This window comes from Mustela nivalis (genome assembly GCF_964662115.1).
Source record: "Mustela nivalis genome assembly, chromosome: 15".
NCBI lineage: Eukaryota > Metazoa > Chordata > Mammalia > Carnivora > Mustelidae > Mustela > Mustela nivalis.
Window position 1 is genome coordinate 35,001,954 of NC_139034.1, and position 20,210 is coordinate 35,022,163.

Consider the following 20,210-nt stretch of genomic DNA (forward strand, 5'->3'; position numbering starts at 1 on the left):
AGCTCCTTTAGGTGTAGGGTTAGGTTGTGTACCTGAGACCTTTCTCGTTTCTTGAGGAAGGCTTGTACTGCTATATATTTTCCTCTCAGGACTGCCTTTGTTGTGTCCCACCGATTTTGAACCGTTGTATTTTCATTATCATTTGTTTCCATGATTTTTTTCAATTCTTCTTTAATTTCCCGGTTGACCCATTCATTCTTTAGAAGGATGCTGTTTAGTCTCCATGTATTTGGGTTCTTTCCAAACTTTCTCTTGTGGTTGAGTTCTAGCTTCAGAGCATTGTGGTCTGAAAATATGCAGGGAATGATCCCAATCTTTTGATACTGGTTGAGTCCTGATTTAGGACTGAGGATGTGGTCTACCCTGGAGAATGTTCCATGTGGGTTCTTTCCAAACTTCCTCTTGTGGTTGAGTTCTAGCTTCAGAGCATTGTGATCTGAAAATATGCAGGGAATGATCCCAGTCTTTTGATGCCGGTTGAGTCCTGATTTAGGACCGAGGATGTGATCTATTCTGGAGAATATTCCATGTGCACTGTGTATTCTGTTGCTTTGGGATGAAATGTTCTGAATATATCTGTGATGTCCATCTGGTCCAGTGTGTCGTTTAAGGCCTTTATTTCCTTGCTGATCTTTTGCTTGGATGATCTGTCCATTTCAGTGAGGGGAGTGTTAAAGTCCCCTACTATTATTGTATTATTGTTGAAGTGTTTGATTTTGTTATTAATTGGTTTATATAGTTGGCTGCTCCCACGTTGGGGGCATAGATATTTAAAATTGTTAGATCTTCTTGTTGGACAGACCCTTTGAGTATGATATAGTGTCCTTCCTCATCTCTTATTATAGTCTTTGGCTTAAAATCTAATTGATCTGATATAAGGATTGCCACTCCTGCTTTCTTCTGATGTCCATTAGCATGGTAAATTCTTTTCCACCCCCTCACTTTAAATCTGGAGGTGTCTTCAGGCTTAAAATGAGTTTCTTGGAGGCGACATATAGATGGGCTTCGTTTTTTATCCATTCTGATACCCTGTGTCTTTTGATTGGGGCATTTAGCCCATTAACATTCAGGGTAACTATTGAGAGATATGAATTTAGTGCCATTGTATTGCCTGTAAGGTAGGTGACTGTTATGTTTATTGTCTCTGTTCCTTACTGATCTACCACTTATAGGCTCTCTCTTTGCTTAGAGGACCCTTTTCAATATTTCCTGTAGAGCTGGTTTGGTGTTTGCAAATTCTTTCAGTTTTTGTTTGTCCTGGAAGCTTTTAATCTCTCCTTCTATTTTCAATGATAGCCTAGTATTCTTGGCTGCATGTTTTTCTCGTTTAGTGCTCTGAAAATATCATGCCAGCTCTTTCTGGCCTGCCAGGTCTCTGTGGATAAGTCAGCTGCCAATCTAATATTTTTACCATTGTATGTTACAGACTTCTTTTCCCGGGCTGCTTTCAGGATTTTCTCTTTGTCACTGAGACTTGTAAATTTTACTATTAGGTGACGGGGTGTGGGCCTATTCTTATTGATTTTGAGGGGCGTTCTCTGAACCTCCTGAATTTTGATGCTCGTTCCCTTTGCCATATTGGGGAAATTCTCCCCAATAATTCTCTCCAGTATACCTTCTGCTCCCCCCTCTCTCTTTCTTCTTCTTCTGGAATCCCAATTATTCTAATGTTGTTTTGTCTTATGGTGTCACTTATCTCTCGAATTCTCCCCTCGTGGTGCAGTAGCTGTTTGTCCCTCTTTTGCGCAGCTTCTTTATTCTCTTTGGTCTTCAGTATCACTAATTCTTTCTTCTGCCACATTTATCCTAGCAGTGAGAGCCTCCATTTTTGATTGCACCTCATTAATGGCTTTTTTTATTTCAACTTGGTTAGATTTTAGTTCTTTTATTTCTCCAGAAAGGGCTTTTATATCTCCCGAGAGGGTTTCTCTAATATCTTCCATGCCTTTTTCGAGCCCGGCTAGAACCTTGAGAATTGTCATTCTGAACTCTAGATCTGACATATTACCAATGTCTGTATTGATTAGGTCCCTAGCCTTTGGTACTGCTTCTTGTTCTTTTTTTTTGTGGTGAATTTTTCCGCCTTGTCATTTTGTCCAGATAAGAGTATATGAAGGAGCAAGTAAAAAACTAAAAGGGTGGCAACAACCCCAGGACAATATGCTTTAACCAAATCAGAAGAGATCCCAAATCGTAAGGGGGGAGAAAGGGAATAATAAGAGGTTCAAAAAGAAAGAAATAAAATAAAATAAAAGACTTTAAAAAAATAAAACGAATAAAGAAAAATATAAAAAGGAAAAAATATATATATATTTTATATATATATATTATATATATATATTTTATAGTTAAAATATATATAGTTTTATATATATATATATTTTTTATAGTTAAAAAACTTTAAAAACGAAAAGGGTAAAGGTTAAAAAAAATTTTAGCAGAAGAAGAGAAAAAAAATGACAAAGAAAAAAATTAAATTAACTGCAAGACTAAAAAAAAATCACAGGAAAAAAAAAAAGAAAATCACAGGGAGAAATCCATGAATTCTGTGCTTTGCTTTCTCCTCCTCTGGAATTCTGCTGCTCTCCTTGGTATTGAAACCGCACTCCTTGGTAGGTGAACTTGGTCTTGACTGGATTTCTTGTTGATCTTCTGGGGGGAGGGGCCTGGTGTAGTGATTCTCAAGTGTCTTTGCCCCAGGCGGAATTGCAACGCCCTTACCAGGGGCCGGGGTGAGTAATCCGCTGGGGTTTGCTTTCAGGAGCTTTTGTTCCCTGATCGCTTTCCGTAGAGTTCCGGAGGACGGGAATACAAATGGCGGCCTCCTGGTCTCCGGCCCGGAGGAGCCGAGAGCCCGGGGCCCGACTACTCAGTGCGCCCTCAAAGAACAGTGCCCATTTACTTCCGTCTGCCTGACCTCCGGCCGCCCTCCGAGCTCACTGAGCCTGCGACCAGTTCAAGGTAACCCCGAGCTGTGATCTTACTGTCGGCTCTGTCTCTTGTAGCCAGCTTTCCCATTCCGATACCCGCAAGCTCTGCGACACTCAGACACCCCCATCCTTCTGTGACCCTGCGGGACCTGAGGCCACGCTGACGCCACGTGGGCTTCGCCCCAGTTTAGCCTCTGGAGCGATGTCCCTCAGCAGAACAGACTTTTAAAAGTCCTGATTTTGTGCACCATTGCTCCGCTGCTTTCCAGGAGCCGGCCCCTCCCCCGGGGTCTATCTTCCCATCGCTTTGGATTCACTTCTCCGCTGGTCCTACCTTTCAGAAAGTGGTTGTTTTTCTGTTTCTAGAATTGCTGTTCTTCTTCTCTTCGATCTGCTGATGGATTTGCAGGTGTTTGCAATCTTTAGATAAGCTATCTAGCTGATCTCGGGCTAGCTGATGTAGTCTCAGCCTGCTACTTCTCCGCCATCTTGACTCCTCCCCAAATTTAGAGGGTTTTAAGAGCTACTAGGGATCAGGAGCAAAATATATTTTACTTGATATAATATAACATGCAGCTTATACAATTAACTAATGCATTCATTTCTTGAGGTCACCCACAGAAATGATTCTGCAACTAAAAATCTAGTTGTATGAGAAAAACCCAGAGAAGCAAAGGTTAAAAGGTGAGCTAAAGACAGGATAAGAATTATTCAGATATCTAGATTAATGGTAAAGTTTTATTATCTTTATTATTCTATTTTATAAAATGTACAAGAAGAAATGTTCAGAAGTATTGAATCTATTGCTTATTGAGTGCCTGGTATTTTTCAAGCAGTTTTCATAAGCTATTCCATTTATATTCTCATAACCTATTTTGCAAAATCTCAGAAATTTAAATAACTTCCAAGAGGTTATTTAGCTCAGAGACAAGAGTAGGATGTGAATCCAAGTCTTTTGTACTTCACTTCTCTCTCAATATTTTTTAAAAAATGGTTTCATTTCAATTGGCGTGCATTCTCCTTATAAACGATTAAAGTATTAGGGAGAAGGCTATAGTTCCTTTGATGACCACTTCCCATTGCATTGCTCTCTCTTATCATGTTCACCTCTCATTAATGGCAACAAATGGTTAGTGTATATCCTTCAAGTTTTGTGTGTGTGTGTGCATTTAAATTAATGTGCGTGTGTGTGTGTGTGTGTGTGTGTGTGAAATCATTTCCTATGTAAGGGAAGATTACATAAATGTACCACACATATAATTTTGCAACTGCTTTACTTAAAAACCTGTCTCACAGATTTTTTGTTCATATTAGTATGTATGGGCCTACTTCAACCCTTCTAACTGCTACAAAATATGCTACAGTATATCTATACCTTAATTTATTTAACCATGCTACAACTGATAGACATTCAATGGGTTCCAAGGTTACACTATTAAAAGTAATGTAATGGGGGTACCTGGGTGGCCCGTTGGTTAAGCATCCAACTTTTGGTTTGGCTCAGGTATAATCTCAGGGTCCAGGGATCAAGCCCCACATGGGGCTCAGTACTCAGCATAGAGTCTACTTTCCTCTTCCCTCTGCTCCTCCTACCTCTATTTCTCTCTCCCTCATAAATAAATAAAATCTTAAAAAATTAAATAATGTAATGAACATTATAGAATACACCCTTTGCACCAAGAATCAGAATCATTGGATCAAAAGGTAAGGTCTATGATTTTTCCAATTTTTAATATGTTCTTCTAATAATTATCACCACCACCAAACTACTTCTATTACTACTACCAATATTATGACTAATAATAATATCATCTTAATTTGAAATCACTTCATACTGTTTTATGGATCTTTATCTTCCTCCTCATGAGGCTGATTGAGTAAATATTAAATTTGGCCTTATTGGTAGCCTCCATGTTCCATATTTGTTCCCTTCAAATTCATGGTTTTAACCTGAGCTGAACATGTGTGGGGGATAAAATTCCAAAGAGCAAGAATGCTGGAATTTCAGCATCTGCCCACTACAGCATCTGCCAACACCTCTCTACTGCCACACCTTAGGAATAAAGATCACACTCAGAACTAAGAATGTCTTTGATTTAAAAGCCAGACTAAGAGCAAGGCCTAGACTTAAGGACAGAACTGAAATAGACACTCTAACAAAAATATTAAATAAGGTCTCACAGGATCAGTATGCTCTATCAGAAACTTACCTGATTATTTGAACAAAATTCAATACTTCAGAGGGAAATAATGGAATCCAGAGTTTACAATATATATACAGCATTCAGTTAATAATGAAACATTCTTAGACATGTGAATAAATAGAAATGTATTACCCATAACTAACAGAATAATCAATAAAAACAGAATCACAGTTGACTCAGAAGTTGTTTGAAAATTTTGATACATATATTAAATATTCTACAGAAAAAAAGGTGGATAAATGGGTAAAAAGAGAGAATTTTAGTCATTTAAAAAAATGGAAATCTTAGAATTGAAAAAAATGTTGAAAGAAATTTATTGGGTGAAGTTAACAACAGGTTATACATAACAGAAGATATGCTCTTTCTTGAACTTAAAGACAGTTCAGTAGAAATCATCAAAGTAAACATATAGAGAAAAATAAAAATTTTGAAGAAATGCACAGAGCCTAAATAACCTGTGGAACCAGGTTAAGCAATGTGACATAATTGGTAATCAGCGTCCCAGAAGGAGAGGAGAAAGAGAAAAGGGAACAGAAAAGTATTTGAAAAAATATTGACCATAAATGTTCCAAACTTGACTAAAAAAACAACACATAGGTTCAAGAAACGTAGCAAACCCTGAGTATAAAAGTAAATTATAGTCAAGCTACTGAAAACCAAATACAAAGAAAAAGCCTTAAAAGCAGCTAGGAAAAAAAAAAAACACTCTAAATACATAAGAACAGTGATAAGAATATAATTGATTTTTTTAAATAGACTTTATTTTTGGAACAGTTTTAGCTTCATAGCAAAATTGAGCAGAAAGTATAGACAATTCTCTTACCTCTTGCTCCTGCCCACAGCCTCTCACATTATCAATATCCCCAACTAGAATGATACATTTATTATAACTGTGGACCTACCTTGAAGCATCCTTATCACCCAGAGTCTGGAGTTTACATTAAGATTCATTCTTTGGGGACGCCTGGGTGGCTCAGTTGGTTGGACGAATGCCTTCGACTCAGGTCATGATCCTGGAGTCCCAGGATCGAGTCCCGCATCAGACTCCCAGCTCCATGGGGAGTCTGCTTCTCTCTCTGACCTTCTCCTCGATCATGCTCTCTCTCACTGTCTCTCTCTCAAGTAAATAAATAAAATCTTAAAAAAAAACTATTAAAAAAAACACTCATTCTTTGTACTTTTTATGGTTTTTGACAAATGTAAAGATATGTACACATAATATAGTATCATACAGAAGAGTTTCACTGCCCCCCAAATCCTCAGTGCTCTGCCTTCCATCCCTACCTCCTTAATAACCTTGTCAACCACCAAGATTTTTATTTAATTTTGCTTTTTACAAAATGACATGTAGTTGGAATCATATACCTTGTACTTTTTAGATTGGCTTTCTTTAACTTAGTAAAGTACTATTAAGGTTTTTCCATATCTTTTCATTCCTTGATAGACATCGTATGTGTGTGTGTGTGTGTGTGTGTGTGCCCCCCAATAATATTCCCTTGTCTGGGAACACCAATTTATTTATCCATTCACATAGTAAAGGATATCTTGGTTGCTTTCAAGTTTTGACAATTATGGATAAAGCTTCTATAAACATCTACGTGCATGTTTTTATGTGGACATAAGTTTGCAGATCTTTTGGCTAAATACCAAGGAGTGAAATTCTTGGGTTGTCTATAAAAGGTGTGTTCAGTTTTCTTAGAAACCACTGAACTGTCTTCCAAAGAGGCTGTACCATTTTGCATTTTCACCAGCATTGAATGAAAGCTCCTGTTGCTTCATATCCTTACCAGCATCTGGTGTTTTAGGGTTTCAGATATGGGCCATTATAATAGGTATGTAGTGGTATCTTATTAATTTTGTTTAATTTTCATTTCCCTAATAACATCATGTGGTACATATTTTCATATGCTATTTATCATCTCTCATCTTTTTTAAAAATATTTTTATTTATTTTAGAGAGAGACAGAGAAAGCACAAAGTGGGATGAGGGTCAGAGGGAGAGAGAGAGGGACAAGTAGGCTTAGTGCCTAGCAGAGAGCCCAATGTGAGGCTCCATTCCAGGACCCCAAGATCATGACCTGAGCTGAAGGCAGATGCTTAACCAACTGAGCCACCCAGGCACCCCCCTGTCTATCATCTTTAGTGAGGTGTCCCTTAGGTCTTTGGCCCATTTTAAAATCTGATTTTTGTTATTGGTGTTGATTTTCAAGAGTTCTTTGTATATTTGAATGAAGTCATTCATCAGATGTGTCTTTTTAAAACCTTTTCTCCCAGTCTGTGGCCTCTCTTATCATTCTTTTGTGATAGTGTCTTTTACAGAGCAAGGTTTTTAATTTTAATGAATTCCAGCCTATCAATTATTTATTTCATGGCTTGTGCCTTTGGTGTTGTATCGTAAAGTCATTACTCATACCCAAGGTCATCTGGGTTTTTTCCTAAATTATCTTTTTAAGAGTTTTTGCATTTTATGTTTAGGTATGTGATTTACTTTGAGTTAATTATTGTAAAGAATATAAAGTCTTTGTCTAGATTTATGTTTCTGCATGTGGATGACCAGTTGTTTCTGTGCCATTTATTAAAGGAACTGTCTTTGCTTCACTATATTACCTTTGTTTCTTTGTCAAAGATCTGTTGACTATTTTTATGTGGGTCTATCTCTGGGCTCTCCATTCTGTTACACTGATCTATCTGCTGTTCTTTTACCAGTACCACACTGTCTTGATTACCACAACTTTACAGTAAAGTTTGAAGTTGGATAGTATCAGTTTTCAGTTCAGCCATCCTGGGTCTTTTGCCTTGTCATGTAAACATTAGAATCAGTTTATTGATATTTGTAAAATAACTTGCTGAGGTTTTGATTGGATTTGCATTGACTTTACAGATAAAGCTGGGAAGAACTGACATATTGGTTATATTGAGTCTTCGTATCCATGAACATGGACTATCTCTTTGTGTGTTTATTCTTTCATTTCTTTCATCAGGGTTTTGTAGTTTAACTTATATAAATCTTATACGTGTTTTGTTAGATTTATACGTAAGTACTTCATCTGGGGGCAGATGCTAATGTAAATGCTAAGTTTTTTTCATTTCAAATTCTACTTGTTCATTACTGACATATAGGAAAATGATTGACTTTTGTAACTTTTGTAACATTCTATAATTTGAAACCTTGCTATAATTGATAATTGAGTTTTTAAAAGCATAGACATAGAGGCCAATGCAAATGGAAGGCATCATTAAATTGCTGGTACAAAAAGAAAGGTCAAGCAAGAATTCCATATAAGATCTATTATCTAATGAAATTTTTTTTAAATGAGGGTGAAACATTTAATTCAGTTAAATCAGAGCTGATGAGCTTTGCTTCCAGTAGACTTGTACTACAAGAAAAACTAAAGTTCTTAAAACTGAAAAGAAATATGGACAGACTGATTAACAACAATGAAATTAAATCAGTAATCAAAAAACTCCCAACAAATGAAAGTCCAGAACCAGGTAGCTTCACAGATGAATTCTACCAAACATGTAAAGAAGAGTTGATATCTGCTCATCTCAAACATTCCCAAAAAATAGGAGAGGAAGGGAACTTCCAAATTCATTCTATGAGACCAGAATTACCCTGATACCAAAACCAGATAAAAACACAGGAAAAAAAAGAATAACCACAGGTTAATATCTCTGATGAATATAGATGCAAAAATCCTCAGCAATATTAGCAAACTGAATCCAAAAATACATTAAAAAATCATTCACCATTATCAAGTGGGATTTATTTCCAGAATATAAGGATGGTTCAGTATTCAAAAATCAATCAACATGATGCATCACATCAATGAGAGGAAGGATAAAAAAATAAGAGAAAGGATAAAAACCATATGATCATTTCAATAGATGCAGAAAAAAACATTAAATGAAGTACAACATCCATTCATAATAAAAACCCTCAACAAAGTAGATTTATAGGGAACATACCTCAACATAATAAAGGCCATATATGAAAAACCGATAGTCAACATCGTATTCAATGGTGGAAAACAGAGCTTTTCCCCTAAGATCAAAAACAAGACAAGGTTGTCTACTCTGACCACTTTCATTCAATATGTACTGGAACTCCTAGCCACAGCAATCAGACAAGAGAAAGAAATAAAAGGCATCCAAATTGGTAAGGAAGAAGTAAATTTTTCACTATTTGCATATGACCTGACATTATATACACTACATACATAGAAAACCCTAAAGATTCCACCAAAAAACTGTTAGAACTGATAAATTAATTCAGTAAGATCACAGGATAAAAAAAAAATCAATATACAGAAATCTGTTGCATTTCTATACACTAATAATGAAGCAGCAGAAAGAGAAATTAATCCCATTTATAATTCCACCAAAAATAATAAAATATCTAGGAGTAAACTTAACCAAAGAGGTGAAAAACCTTTATTCTGAAAACTATAAAACACTGATGAAAGAAAGAAAGAAATGCAAATCAAGATGACACAAATAAATGGAAAGACATTCCATGCTCATAGGTCGGAAGAACAAATATTGTTATAATGTCTATACAACCCAGAGCAATCTACAGATTTAATGCAATCTCTATCAACAGCATTTTTCACAGAACTAAAACAAACAATCCTAAAAATCTGTGGGACCACAAAAGACCTTGAATAGCCAAAGCAATCTTGAAAGCAAAAAACAAAAGTAGAGGTATCACAATCCAACTTCAAGTTATATTACAAACCATAGGAAACAAAACAGTATGATACTGGACAAAAATAGACACATAAGTCAGTAGAACAGAATAGAAAGCCCAGAAACAAACCCACAATTATAAGGTCAATTAATCATCAAAAAGGAGGCAAGATTATGCAATGGGAAAAAGACAGTCTTTTCAACAAATGGTACTGGGAAAACTGGGCAGCTGCATGCAAAAGAATGAAACTGGACCACTTTCTTAACACCATACACAAAAATGAATTCAGAACGGACAAAAGAGCCCACTATGAAACCTGAAACCACAAAAATACAAGAAGAGAACACAGGCAATAATTTCTTTGATATTGGCCACAGCAACATTTTTCCAGTTAAGTCTCCTGAAGCAAGGGAAACAAAACTAAAAATAAACTATTGGTACTACATCAAAATAAAATGCTTCTGCACAGTAAAGGAAACAATCAACAAAACTAAAAGGCAACCTACAGATTGGGAAAAGATATTTGCAAATGACATACCCAATAAAGGACTAGTACTCAAAAATATAAATAAAAATATAAAAATATAAATAATATATATTTAAATTATATAAAATATAAAAATATAAATATAAATAAAAAATATTTTTAAAAACTTACAAATCTCAACACCCCAAACCCAAATAATTCAATTTTAGAATGGGCAAAAGGTGTGAACAGACATTTCTCCAGAGAAGACATATGGATGGCCAATAGACATGAAAAGATGCTCATCATCACTTATCCTCAGAGAAATGCAAATCAAAACTATGATCAGATATCACTGAACACCTGTCAGAATGGCTAAAATCAACAGCAAAAGAAACAACAGGTGTTGATGAGTATGTGGAGAAAAAGGAACCCTTGTGCACTCTTGTTGGGAATCCAAACTGGTGCAACCTCAGTGGAATATGGTGGTTCCTCAAAAGAGATTTCAAGATTCCTTAAAAATAGAGCTACCCTATGATCCAGCTATCACACTACTGGGTGTTTATCTAAAGAATACAAAAACACTAATTCAAAGGGATACATACACCCCTATGTTTATAGCAGCATTATTTATAATAGCTATATGGAAGCAGCCCAATTGTCTATCAATTAATAGATAAAGAAATGATATACACACATATACATAAATATGTACATATACATACATATATATAATGGAATATTATTCAGCTGTAAAAAAAGAATGAAATCTTGCAGTTTGCAATGACACAGATGGTGCTAGAGAGTATTCTAAGCAAAATTAGCCAGAGAAAGACAAATACCATATGATTTCACTTATATGTGGAATTTAAGAAACAAAACAAGCAAAGGGAAAGGAGAGAAAGAGGAAAGAGAAATCAAGAAACTGACTCCTGGGGCGCCTGGGTGGCTCAGTGGGTTAAAGCCTCTGCCTTCGGCTCAGGTCATGATCCCAGGGTCCTGGGATCGAGCCCCGCATCTGGCTCTCTGCTCCCTGCTTCCTCCTCTCTCTCTGTCTGCCTCTCTGCCTAGTTTCTCTCTGTCAAATAAATAAAATAAAATTAAAAATTATTAAAAAAAAAAAAAAAAGAAACTGACTCCTAATTACAGACAACAAACTGATGGTTATCAGAGGGGAGCTGGGTGGGGGTAGGAGTGAAGCAGATAAAGAGCACAAGATGACATACAACACAGGAAGTGTTGAATCACCATATTGTCCATCTGAAACTAATTATAACACTGTATATTAACAAAATAAAATAAAAACTTAAAAGAAAGCTGGTTTTGGTTTTATTAATATCAAGTAGATTTCAGAGTACAGACTACTAAGCTAGAGTCAATTAATGAAAAGGGAATAAATGTGAATTCACCTAATCAGAGTTTCAAAATACATAAGAAAAACTGACAGAACTAAAAATAAAAAGAGACAAATCTTCAATCATATTGAAGATTTTAATAACTTTTGGAATTATTGCTAGAACAGTAGAGAAAATTAGTAAGTACGTAGAAAATTTGAACAACTTACCTACTAACTTAACCTATTTATAAAATAGTCCAACTATTCATTTTATGTTATTTTCAAGTGCAAATGGAACATTAACCAAGATAAACAATACACTAGATGATAAATTGCAAACAATTTGAATCTCTCAGTCACAGCAGAATTCAATTAGAAATTAATAACTGTAAGATAGCTACAAAATACATAAACATTTTAAACTTGGGCATTATAATGCTAAATAACTCATGAGTGGAAAAAAAATCACAAGAATTGGAAAATAATTGAAGTTAGGGGTTCCTGGGTGGCTCAGTTGGTTAAGCATCTGCCTTCAGCTCAAGTCATGATTGTTGGGGTCATGGGATATAACCCCGCCTTCAGTCTCCCTGCTCAGCGGGGAGTCTGCTTCTCCCTCTCCTTCTTCCACTCCCCCACTATCCCTGGCTCATGCTCTCTCTCTCCTAAATAAATAAATAAATACTTTTTTAAAAGGAAAATATTTGTATTTATTGATGATGAAAACATATTTGAAAAATTGGGAGGTGTAGCTGAAGTAGTGTTTAGAGAAAATTTTATATATTTAAATGCCTATATTAGATAAGAAAAAAAAACCTTAAAAGTAATTATCTAAGCTTCTACCATAAGTAAATAGAAAAATAGGAATAAATTCAGCCAAAATCAAATGGAAGAAATAAGATGATAAATAGCAGAAATCATTAGAAAACAGGGGGGAAAAAAGGAGGAAAAAAATCAACAAAACCAAAAACTGAAAAGACTAATCCAATTGATAAACCATAGCAATATGGATCAAGAAAAGAAAGAAAACAATGGGGTATTCAGGTATTGTAGCATAGCAATATGGATCAAGAAAAGAAAGAAAACAATGGGGTACTTCAGGTATTGAAGACTTATAAAGGTGATAAAGTCCTATTATTAACATTTCTAAGTCAGTAAATTTAATGACTTAGAGGAAATGGACAAATTTTTAGAAAAACACATAATCACACAAGAAATCACTTGTATGATTAGGCTTATGATCTATTTCAAGTTAGGCTTTATAAATGGTGTGAAGTAGGAATCAATAAAATTGAATTTATCAGTAAAACCCTTCCCATAAGAAAAATATCAGACTGACATGTAATCACTGGTAAATTCTATCAAATATCTAAAGAAGAAATAACACCCAGCCTACACAAACTCTCAGAAAATGGAGGAAACTCTTTCCAACTCATTTGAGGAAGCCAGCATAACCCTGATATAAAAACAAACAAACAAACAGTGACATTACCAGAAATGAGAGACCAATGTCCCTTATGAGTATAGATGCAAAAATCCCTAATGAAATCTTTCAGATTGAATTCAAATACATATATATATAGAGAGAGAGAGAGAGAAGAGAGAAAGTTTTGATTTTCACCTTTCAAAAAGTAAACAAGGTAATTCAGTACATTAACAAAATCAAAGGAGTTAAAAAGAAATAACTTGATAGTTGCAGAAACAGCGTTAGACAAAATTCAACACCATTCATAATAACAACTCTCAGCAAATTAAGAATAAAAGGAAATTTTCTCAACCTATTTAAGGGCATCTATAAAACAACTTACAGCTAACAACATCATATTTACTATAAAATGTTGATTGGTTTTCCCCCAAAGATTGGAAATAAGACAAAGATGTATTATCCTATCTCCTCTATGCAACATTATATTAAGAGGTTTTAATCAGTGCTATAAGAGAAAATATGGCCTAAAGATTGTAAAGAAGTAAAATTATATTTACAGACAGAATGATTGCTTATGTAGAAAATCCTACAGAATCTACAAAAAGACTAATAAACAAGTAAATTTAGTAAGGTCACAAGATAAAAGGTTAAGACAAAAAATTAATTGTATTACTCTATAGATTCCAAGAAGTAGCAACAAACAACTGAAAAGTGAAATGAATAAAACAAAACTCTTCGTTGACACTAAAGAACACAAAATATTTGCTGAGAAATTTCATGAAAAAATCTATAAAACTTCTATAATAATATTAATGAGAAATTAAAGAACATTAAATAAATGGAATGATATTCTAAGTTCATGATCTATAAAACTCAATATTTTAATGTCAACATTCATTAGATCAGATTCATAGATCAGAGCTAAACGTAAAACTAAAACTCTAAAGCTTCTAGAAGAAACCATCGGAGAGTATCTTTATTAAGATTTGGGTTAAGTGAAGACTTCTTGGAACACAAAATGCACTAACTGTAATGAAAAAAACTGATACACTGGAACTTAAAGTTTGAAACCTCATTCTTCAAAAGACACTATCAAGAAAATGAAGACAGAGGTGCCTGGATGGCTCAGCTGGTTAAGCATCCAAATCTTGATTTTGGCCCAGGTCATGATCTCAGGATTGTGAGATTAAGCCCTATGCTCAGTGGGGAGCCTGCTTAAGATTCTCTCTCCACCTCTACCCCCACCCCACACCACATGCTGCTTAAAAAAGTGGGGAGGAATGAAAAGACCAAATTATAGGAGTAAAAATATTTGCAATACATACAGGTCAGGGAAGACTTATATCAAGGGCCTATATATAAAGAGCTCAGTCCATTTTAAAAATGGGCAAAAGATATAAACAAATTTCACAGAAGACATAGGATGGCCACTAAGTTCATGAAAAGATGCTCAGCATCTTTAACCATCAAGGAAATGAAAATTAAAGCCACGGGTGCCTGGGTGGCTCAGTGGGTTAAGCCTCTGCCTTCCGCTCAGGTCATGATCTCAGAGTCCTGTGATCAAGCCCCACATCGGGCTCTCTGCTCCAGGGGAGCCTGCTTCCCCCTCTCACTCTCTGACTGCCTCTCTGCCTACTTGTGATCTCTGACTGTCAAATAAAGAAATAAAATCTTAAAAAAAAAAAAGGAAATTAAAACCACAATAGGATATCATTTCACAACCATTAGAAGGGTTAAAATCACAACAAATAATAATACCAAATGTTGTTAAGGGTATGAAGCAACTGGAACTCTCTTGCTTTTTTGGTGAGATTATCAAATGGTGCAACTGCTTTAGAAAATGGTTTGGCAGTTTATTAAAAAATTAGCAAATACATTGTATGTCTCAGCAATTCCATCCCTAAGTGTTTATTCAAGGGAAAAAAATGTCTTAAAATAAAACTTGCATATGAATGTTCATAGAAGCTTTATTCATAATAGCCCCAAAAAAGAAACACTACAAATGACCCTCAAGAACAGAATGAATAAACAAATTGAGGAATATCCATATAATGGAATACTATTCAGTGATAAAAAGAATGAAATACTGACACAACATGGGTGTATACATTTGTCAAAAGTCATTTAACCATAGCCTTAAAAATATGTGTTTTTATAGTTCCACAAATATATTTAACCACACTTTTTAGATTAAATAACTAAAAGAGAAGTTATATGACACGTTCAAATGACGAACAGTGATCTCCAAGTGGAGCATTTTCTCCATGGTAAAACAATGGCATTTTATGAGTCTTTGTTACATTCTGAACAATACAGAATTTAGCAATATATTTTATATAACATTCTTCTCAAAGTAGGGTAGCCATCATTTGATTTCCAAAAGCTGTCTCATTTTATTCACATATTTCTTCAGTAATTTATTCAACATATTTATTGTGCTCATACTATGTGCTAATTAATTACTCTTTAGGCTCTGATAATGGAGTGGTGAATAAAATAGCACATGATTCCTTCACTTTCCTATGCATGTGCTACATTCTTCACAAAACACTTTCTAATATATGTCTTTATGAACTTGCATTCTAGCTGGAGAGACAGACAAAAAAGATATGTAAGTAAGACCTATTAGCTAAGGATAGTGTTAAGGACAAAAGAAAAAAAAATGGAACAGAGAAGGGAATATGTAATACATGTACTGCAGGGAAAGGGAAGATGAAATATTAGGTCTTGCAGCCATCAAAAGCATTACTGAGAAGGACTCTTTCAGCAAAATCCTAAAAGTGAAGGAGCAAGGCATGCAGATCTGAGGATGAGATTTCCAGGAAAATGAAAAAGCAAGTATAAAGGTCTTAAGATGGAACATACCTTGGCTCAGAGAATAGAAGAACAGGGTGGCTGGAGTGGATGGAACACAGAAAAAAGCATTGATGAGGTCAGATTTGGCTTTACAGGGCCTTGCTTTCTTTATGCCACTGTGTTTTGTTGGCCCCACCCCTCCTTCACTATTGTTCTTATTTCTGCCTCGCCAGCCACGGTAACTAAGGAGAGTAGTAGCCCATCCACTTCCTAGAGGCAAAAAGTTCAGTTCTATACAGAACCATTTACATCCTTAGTGCCTACAGATATCCAAGTTTGATACTCAGACTTGATATTCAAACAGATATTCAAAGTCTGAGCATTACCAATAGAGGCTGAACAAATGCTTGTCTTTCAAGAAGGCTCACAAGACAAACTTGGCCTTTATAAAGTCATGTCTGGTCCCTCACTCTTTCTTTTTTTGTTTTCCTTTGTGCATTTGTTGTTGTTGGTGGTGTCTGTGTGTGTGTGATGTTTTATTTGGTTGTTGTGTTTGGGGTTTTTTGTTTGTTTAGTTTCAAGTTTTTATTTAAATTCCAGTAAGTTACCAGAGGGTAGGTGGGTGGCAGGATAGGGGCAAGAGGTGATGAGAATTAAGGAATGTACCTGTGGTGTGATGAGCACTGGGTGATGTATGAAATTGTTGAATCACTACATTATACACATGAAACTAATATAAATCTATATGTTAACCAGAATTAAATTAAAATAAAATAAATGAAATATTGGCATGTGAAAAAAAAATAGTCACTTCTTGATCAAAACTACCTTTTAGCCTTGGAAACTTAGAAAGTTATTCTTGTTAGTATCCCAGCGTTTGGTAAATATGGAGAGATGTTAGTACAGTCCACAAGAAACTGACATATAAAGCTCAAGTATCAGTTTATTAGTTTATAATAATAAAACTCTAAAGGAAACCAGATAAATATCAGTCATTAGTGCTTCTTCTTCCTATAAGGAAACTACCTACATTGGAAGCCAAGTTATTTCAAGTTTAGTTAGTGAGCATGGAAATCAAAGCTGTTATCTGAGTTTGACTGTTCTTGGCCTCTGGTTCTGGGTGCTCAAAGACCCAATCTCCATAACATAGTTATACTTCTCAGATAAATAATCCCTACCAGCGTATGACTCCTTCACCTTTCTATATATATACTACATTCTCCACAAAACCTCTTCTAAAGATATATTCTTTCTTTAGAAGTATTAAAATCTTCTGTGACATCTAGCTATGACTGATGATCTGGATTTCCCCTAAGGGACTTTGCACAGCTCTACTCTGACCTATTGTGTGTTAGTTTCATAGCTTAACTACTAGAAGAATGCTACTATGCAACTGACCAAAGATTTTGATTAACCAAAAATTTGTTTTAGTTATTTTATTTCTATGAATATATTCTATGAACAGGGGTATGGACATATTTAGTGACTATACTCTCCCTCTTCTATTGGATATATATTCTGTTGGAACACCAATGAATATATATTATATATAAACATATTATGTATAGTGGATATATATTTTTAATATAGAAATATATTCAATGTTAAAAAAATCTTCTTTTGAACCAGCTTCATATCTAATATGATGTTTCAGTTTATTCTAATCATTTTCAAGTCATTTTTTTATTTTGCCAACATATTAGCAGGCCTAATTCCACCAATTTCAACGAATTATCTGAATTCACAGAATTAAATTGGACATTTAAAAAGGCATAAAGTTTATAGGAACTTATGTGAATATTTTTGTTGATAAGTTTTCACTTCGTTTTTATAGTAGTACTTTGGAATACTTAATGTGTCTTGGTCCCTGTTCCCCTACTACTGCTGCAGAGTTGTTTCAATATTACTTATTTCCTTGGTAATCATGATTGTTTTATTTTATGTACTAAAAACATTATCCTAAGGAGTCCATAGTATTTATCATACTGTTGAAAGAACTCATGGCATAGTAAAGGTAAAGAAACTGTGCTGAGGGAGGCGCTTGGAGACAGAGAGGGAGTAACCTTTGCTGGGGGAAAAGCAAAGAGAAGATTCAAGATATAGAGAAATTTGAACCCATACACAGGAATCATGGGAATGTAAAAATGGTACAGTCACTGTGGAAAACAGTCTGGCAATTGCTCAAGTGGTTGAACACAGAATTACCAAATGATCCCTCACTTCTGTTCTTCAGTATAGACTCCAGAGAAGTGAAAACATAAATTCACACAAAAACTTGCACATGAATGTTCATAACAGTATTGTTTATAATAGCCAAAAACTGGAAACAAATGTCCATCAACTGATGAATTGGGTAAATAAATTTTGATATTATTCTATAATAGACTATTATTTGACAATGCAAAGGAATGAAGTACTAATACATACATACAACATGGAAGACCCTAAAAAGATTATGCTAAATTGAAGAAGACAGTCACAAAAAAATGTAGTGTATGATATCATTTATAAGAAATATGCAGAATAGGCAAATCTATATAAAGAGAAAGATTAGTAATTTTCTAGTGCTAAGAGTGGGGGTATGGGAATGGGAAGTCACTGTTAGCAGATACTATCTTTTGACATAATGAATATGTTCTAAAAATTGATTGTGGTAACAGTTGTACAACTCTGTGAATGTACTAAAACCCATTTTGAATTGTCCACTTTACAGGATGGATTATATAGTATGTGAATTTTATCTTAATAAAGCTGTTGTAAAAAAGAAGATTAAGTATTTTTTGTATAGATAACATTAATATCATGAATTTTTTTCCTTTCTCTTTTCTCGTGGCCTGACAACAAAAACCTTGCACTTTCCACCATGCTTCGTTGCTTTCCAGTGTAGCCTTGCTTAGCTCAGCATAAATATACTGCTCTACTTACTGTTATGACTACATGATCTTTTGAATCTTTGAGATGGATGGGTCTATGTTTCAGTGAACCACTGGATATAGGGAATGAAACCATTATTCCAAACTGGTAACTATTTCGATAACTTGAAGGCATTCCATCACGGATACTTTGCTTGAATTCAGATCCCAAATACAATCACTTGTTAGCTATGAAACCATGGTTGAATTACTTAAACTCTTTGATCTTCAGGGTTTTTTGTACAAAAATGGAGATAATAATATCCATCTATATCATATGGTGTTATGAGAATATAATTATGCCTAAAAAGCTCTCAGTGTAGTATCTAACATGTAATAAGTTTTGAATAGTTATTATTACTGTTGATGTTTATTACCATTATTATTTACAGTGAGTAAATAATATTTACTTCTTTAAAGAAGTCAAAATATCCTTTATGGCTATTTACTACTTATCCTTCTCAAGCCCTGTTGATGTGTACTGTTCTTTTAATAGGTGCAACATAAGAGATATGGTGCAATTCTTAAGCGTTTGCATTGTCAGGTGAACAAAATTCAATCAAATAAAAGACAATGGCAATGGAACATTCACCAACTGGAAAAAACTGCAGCTGAACTAAGAAAACGCATTGGAATGAAAGATTAACATGGCCAAAGGACAATGTAGAACACAGACTATGTCAACAAAAATGATAGGACAAAAGGTTGGGAAAATTCTTTGGATTCTTAACCAGCATCTACTAAGAGAGGTCTGTCTTAATAACACATATAATATATTCTCTCTCTCTCTCTTTTTTGAATCAGTTAATCTCTTTGCTATAGTGCCTTCCAAACCTGCAATTGATAACAGTAGATAGACAATAGGCATGCTGACAGAGTCTGGTAGAAGATTCTGTATAAATATTTTCAGTATGTAAGATATAATTATACTCATGAATGCCTGTTTATAAACATGTTGCCTTCGCTATCATATGAAATAAAAATGTAGAAAACAAATGCAAAAAGTTATGATGATTTAAATTGTTAAGATATTTTAAATGATTCTGTTTCAAACTTTTTATTAAAACTTGCTTTTTTACCACTGTCTTCACAGTAGTCCATAAATATTGACATTTACAATAATATATGTTCAATGCTTCAGGTATTTTACTTTTTTCTTTCATTCAGAAGGTCGCAACCATTTTTTCTTATTAAATAAAACAATTTTAGAGTGTTGCAAGACATAAAACATTTTGTTTAATTTTCTGTCTTTAGTACTATTCTTTAGTACTATTCTGTGACAAAACTGAAGTTATGACATCATGTAAGGAAAATACCAGCTCTTAATTTAAAAAAAAAAAAAAGAACATGAATAAATATAGACTACCGTGTATTTTTATTCTCACTGTAAGTCATATGCTATGTCCATGGCAACATTTCAAAATTTAACTTGTCCATATTAAGATACAAGTGC

General features: G+C 34.5%; 1 protein-coding gene across 9 annotated transcripts in view; it reads left to right on the forward strand.

Annotated features, from left to right (window-relative positions):
• Nucleotides 1-19,843, forward strand: part of CCDC122 (coiled-coil domain containing 122) — a 42,285-nt gene extending 22,442 nt beyond the window's left edge. For all 9 annotated transcript variants that reach the window (XM_082701331.1, XM_082701338.1, XM_082701337.1 and 6 more), the window contains one exon: nucleotides 19,254-19,843. In XM_082701331.1, the coding sequence (XP_082557457.1) occupies nucleotides 19,254-19,403 (150 nt within the window). In that variant the 3' untranslated portion in view covers nucleotides 19,404-19,843. The remainder of the gene's footprint in view (nucleotides 1-19,253) is intronic.
• Nucleotides 19,844-20,210: the final 367 nt, after the last annotated feature.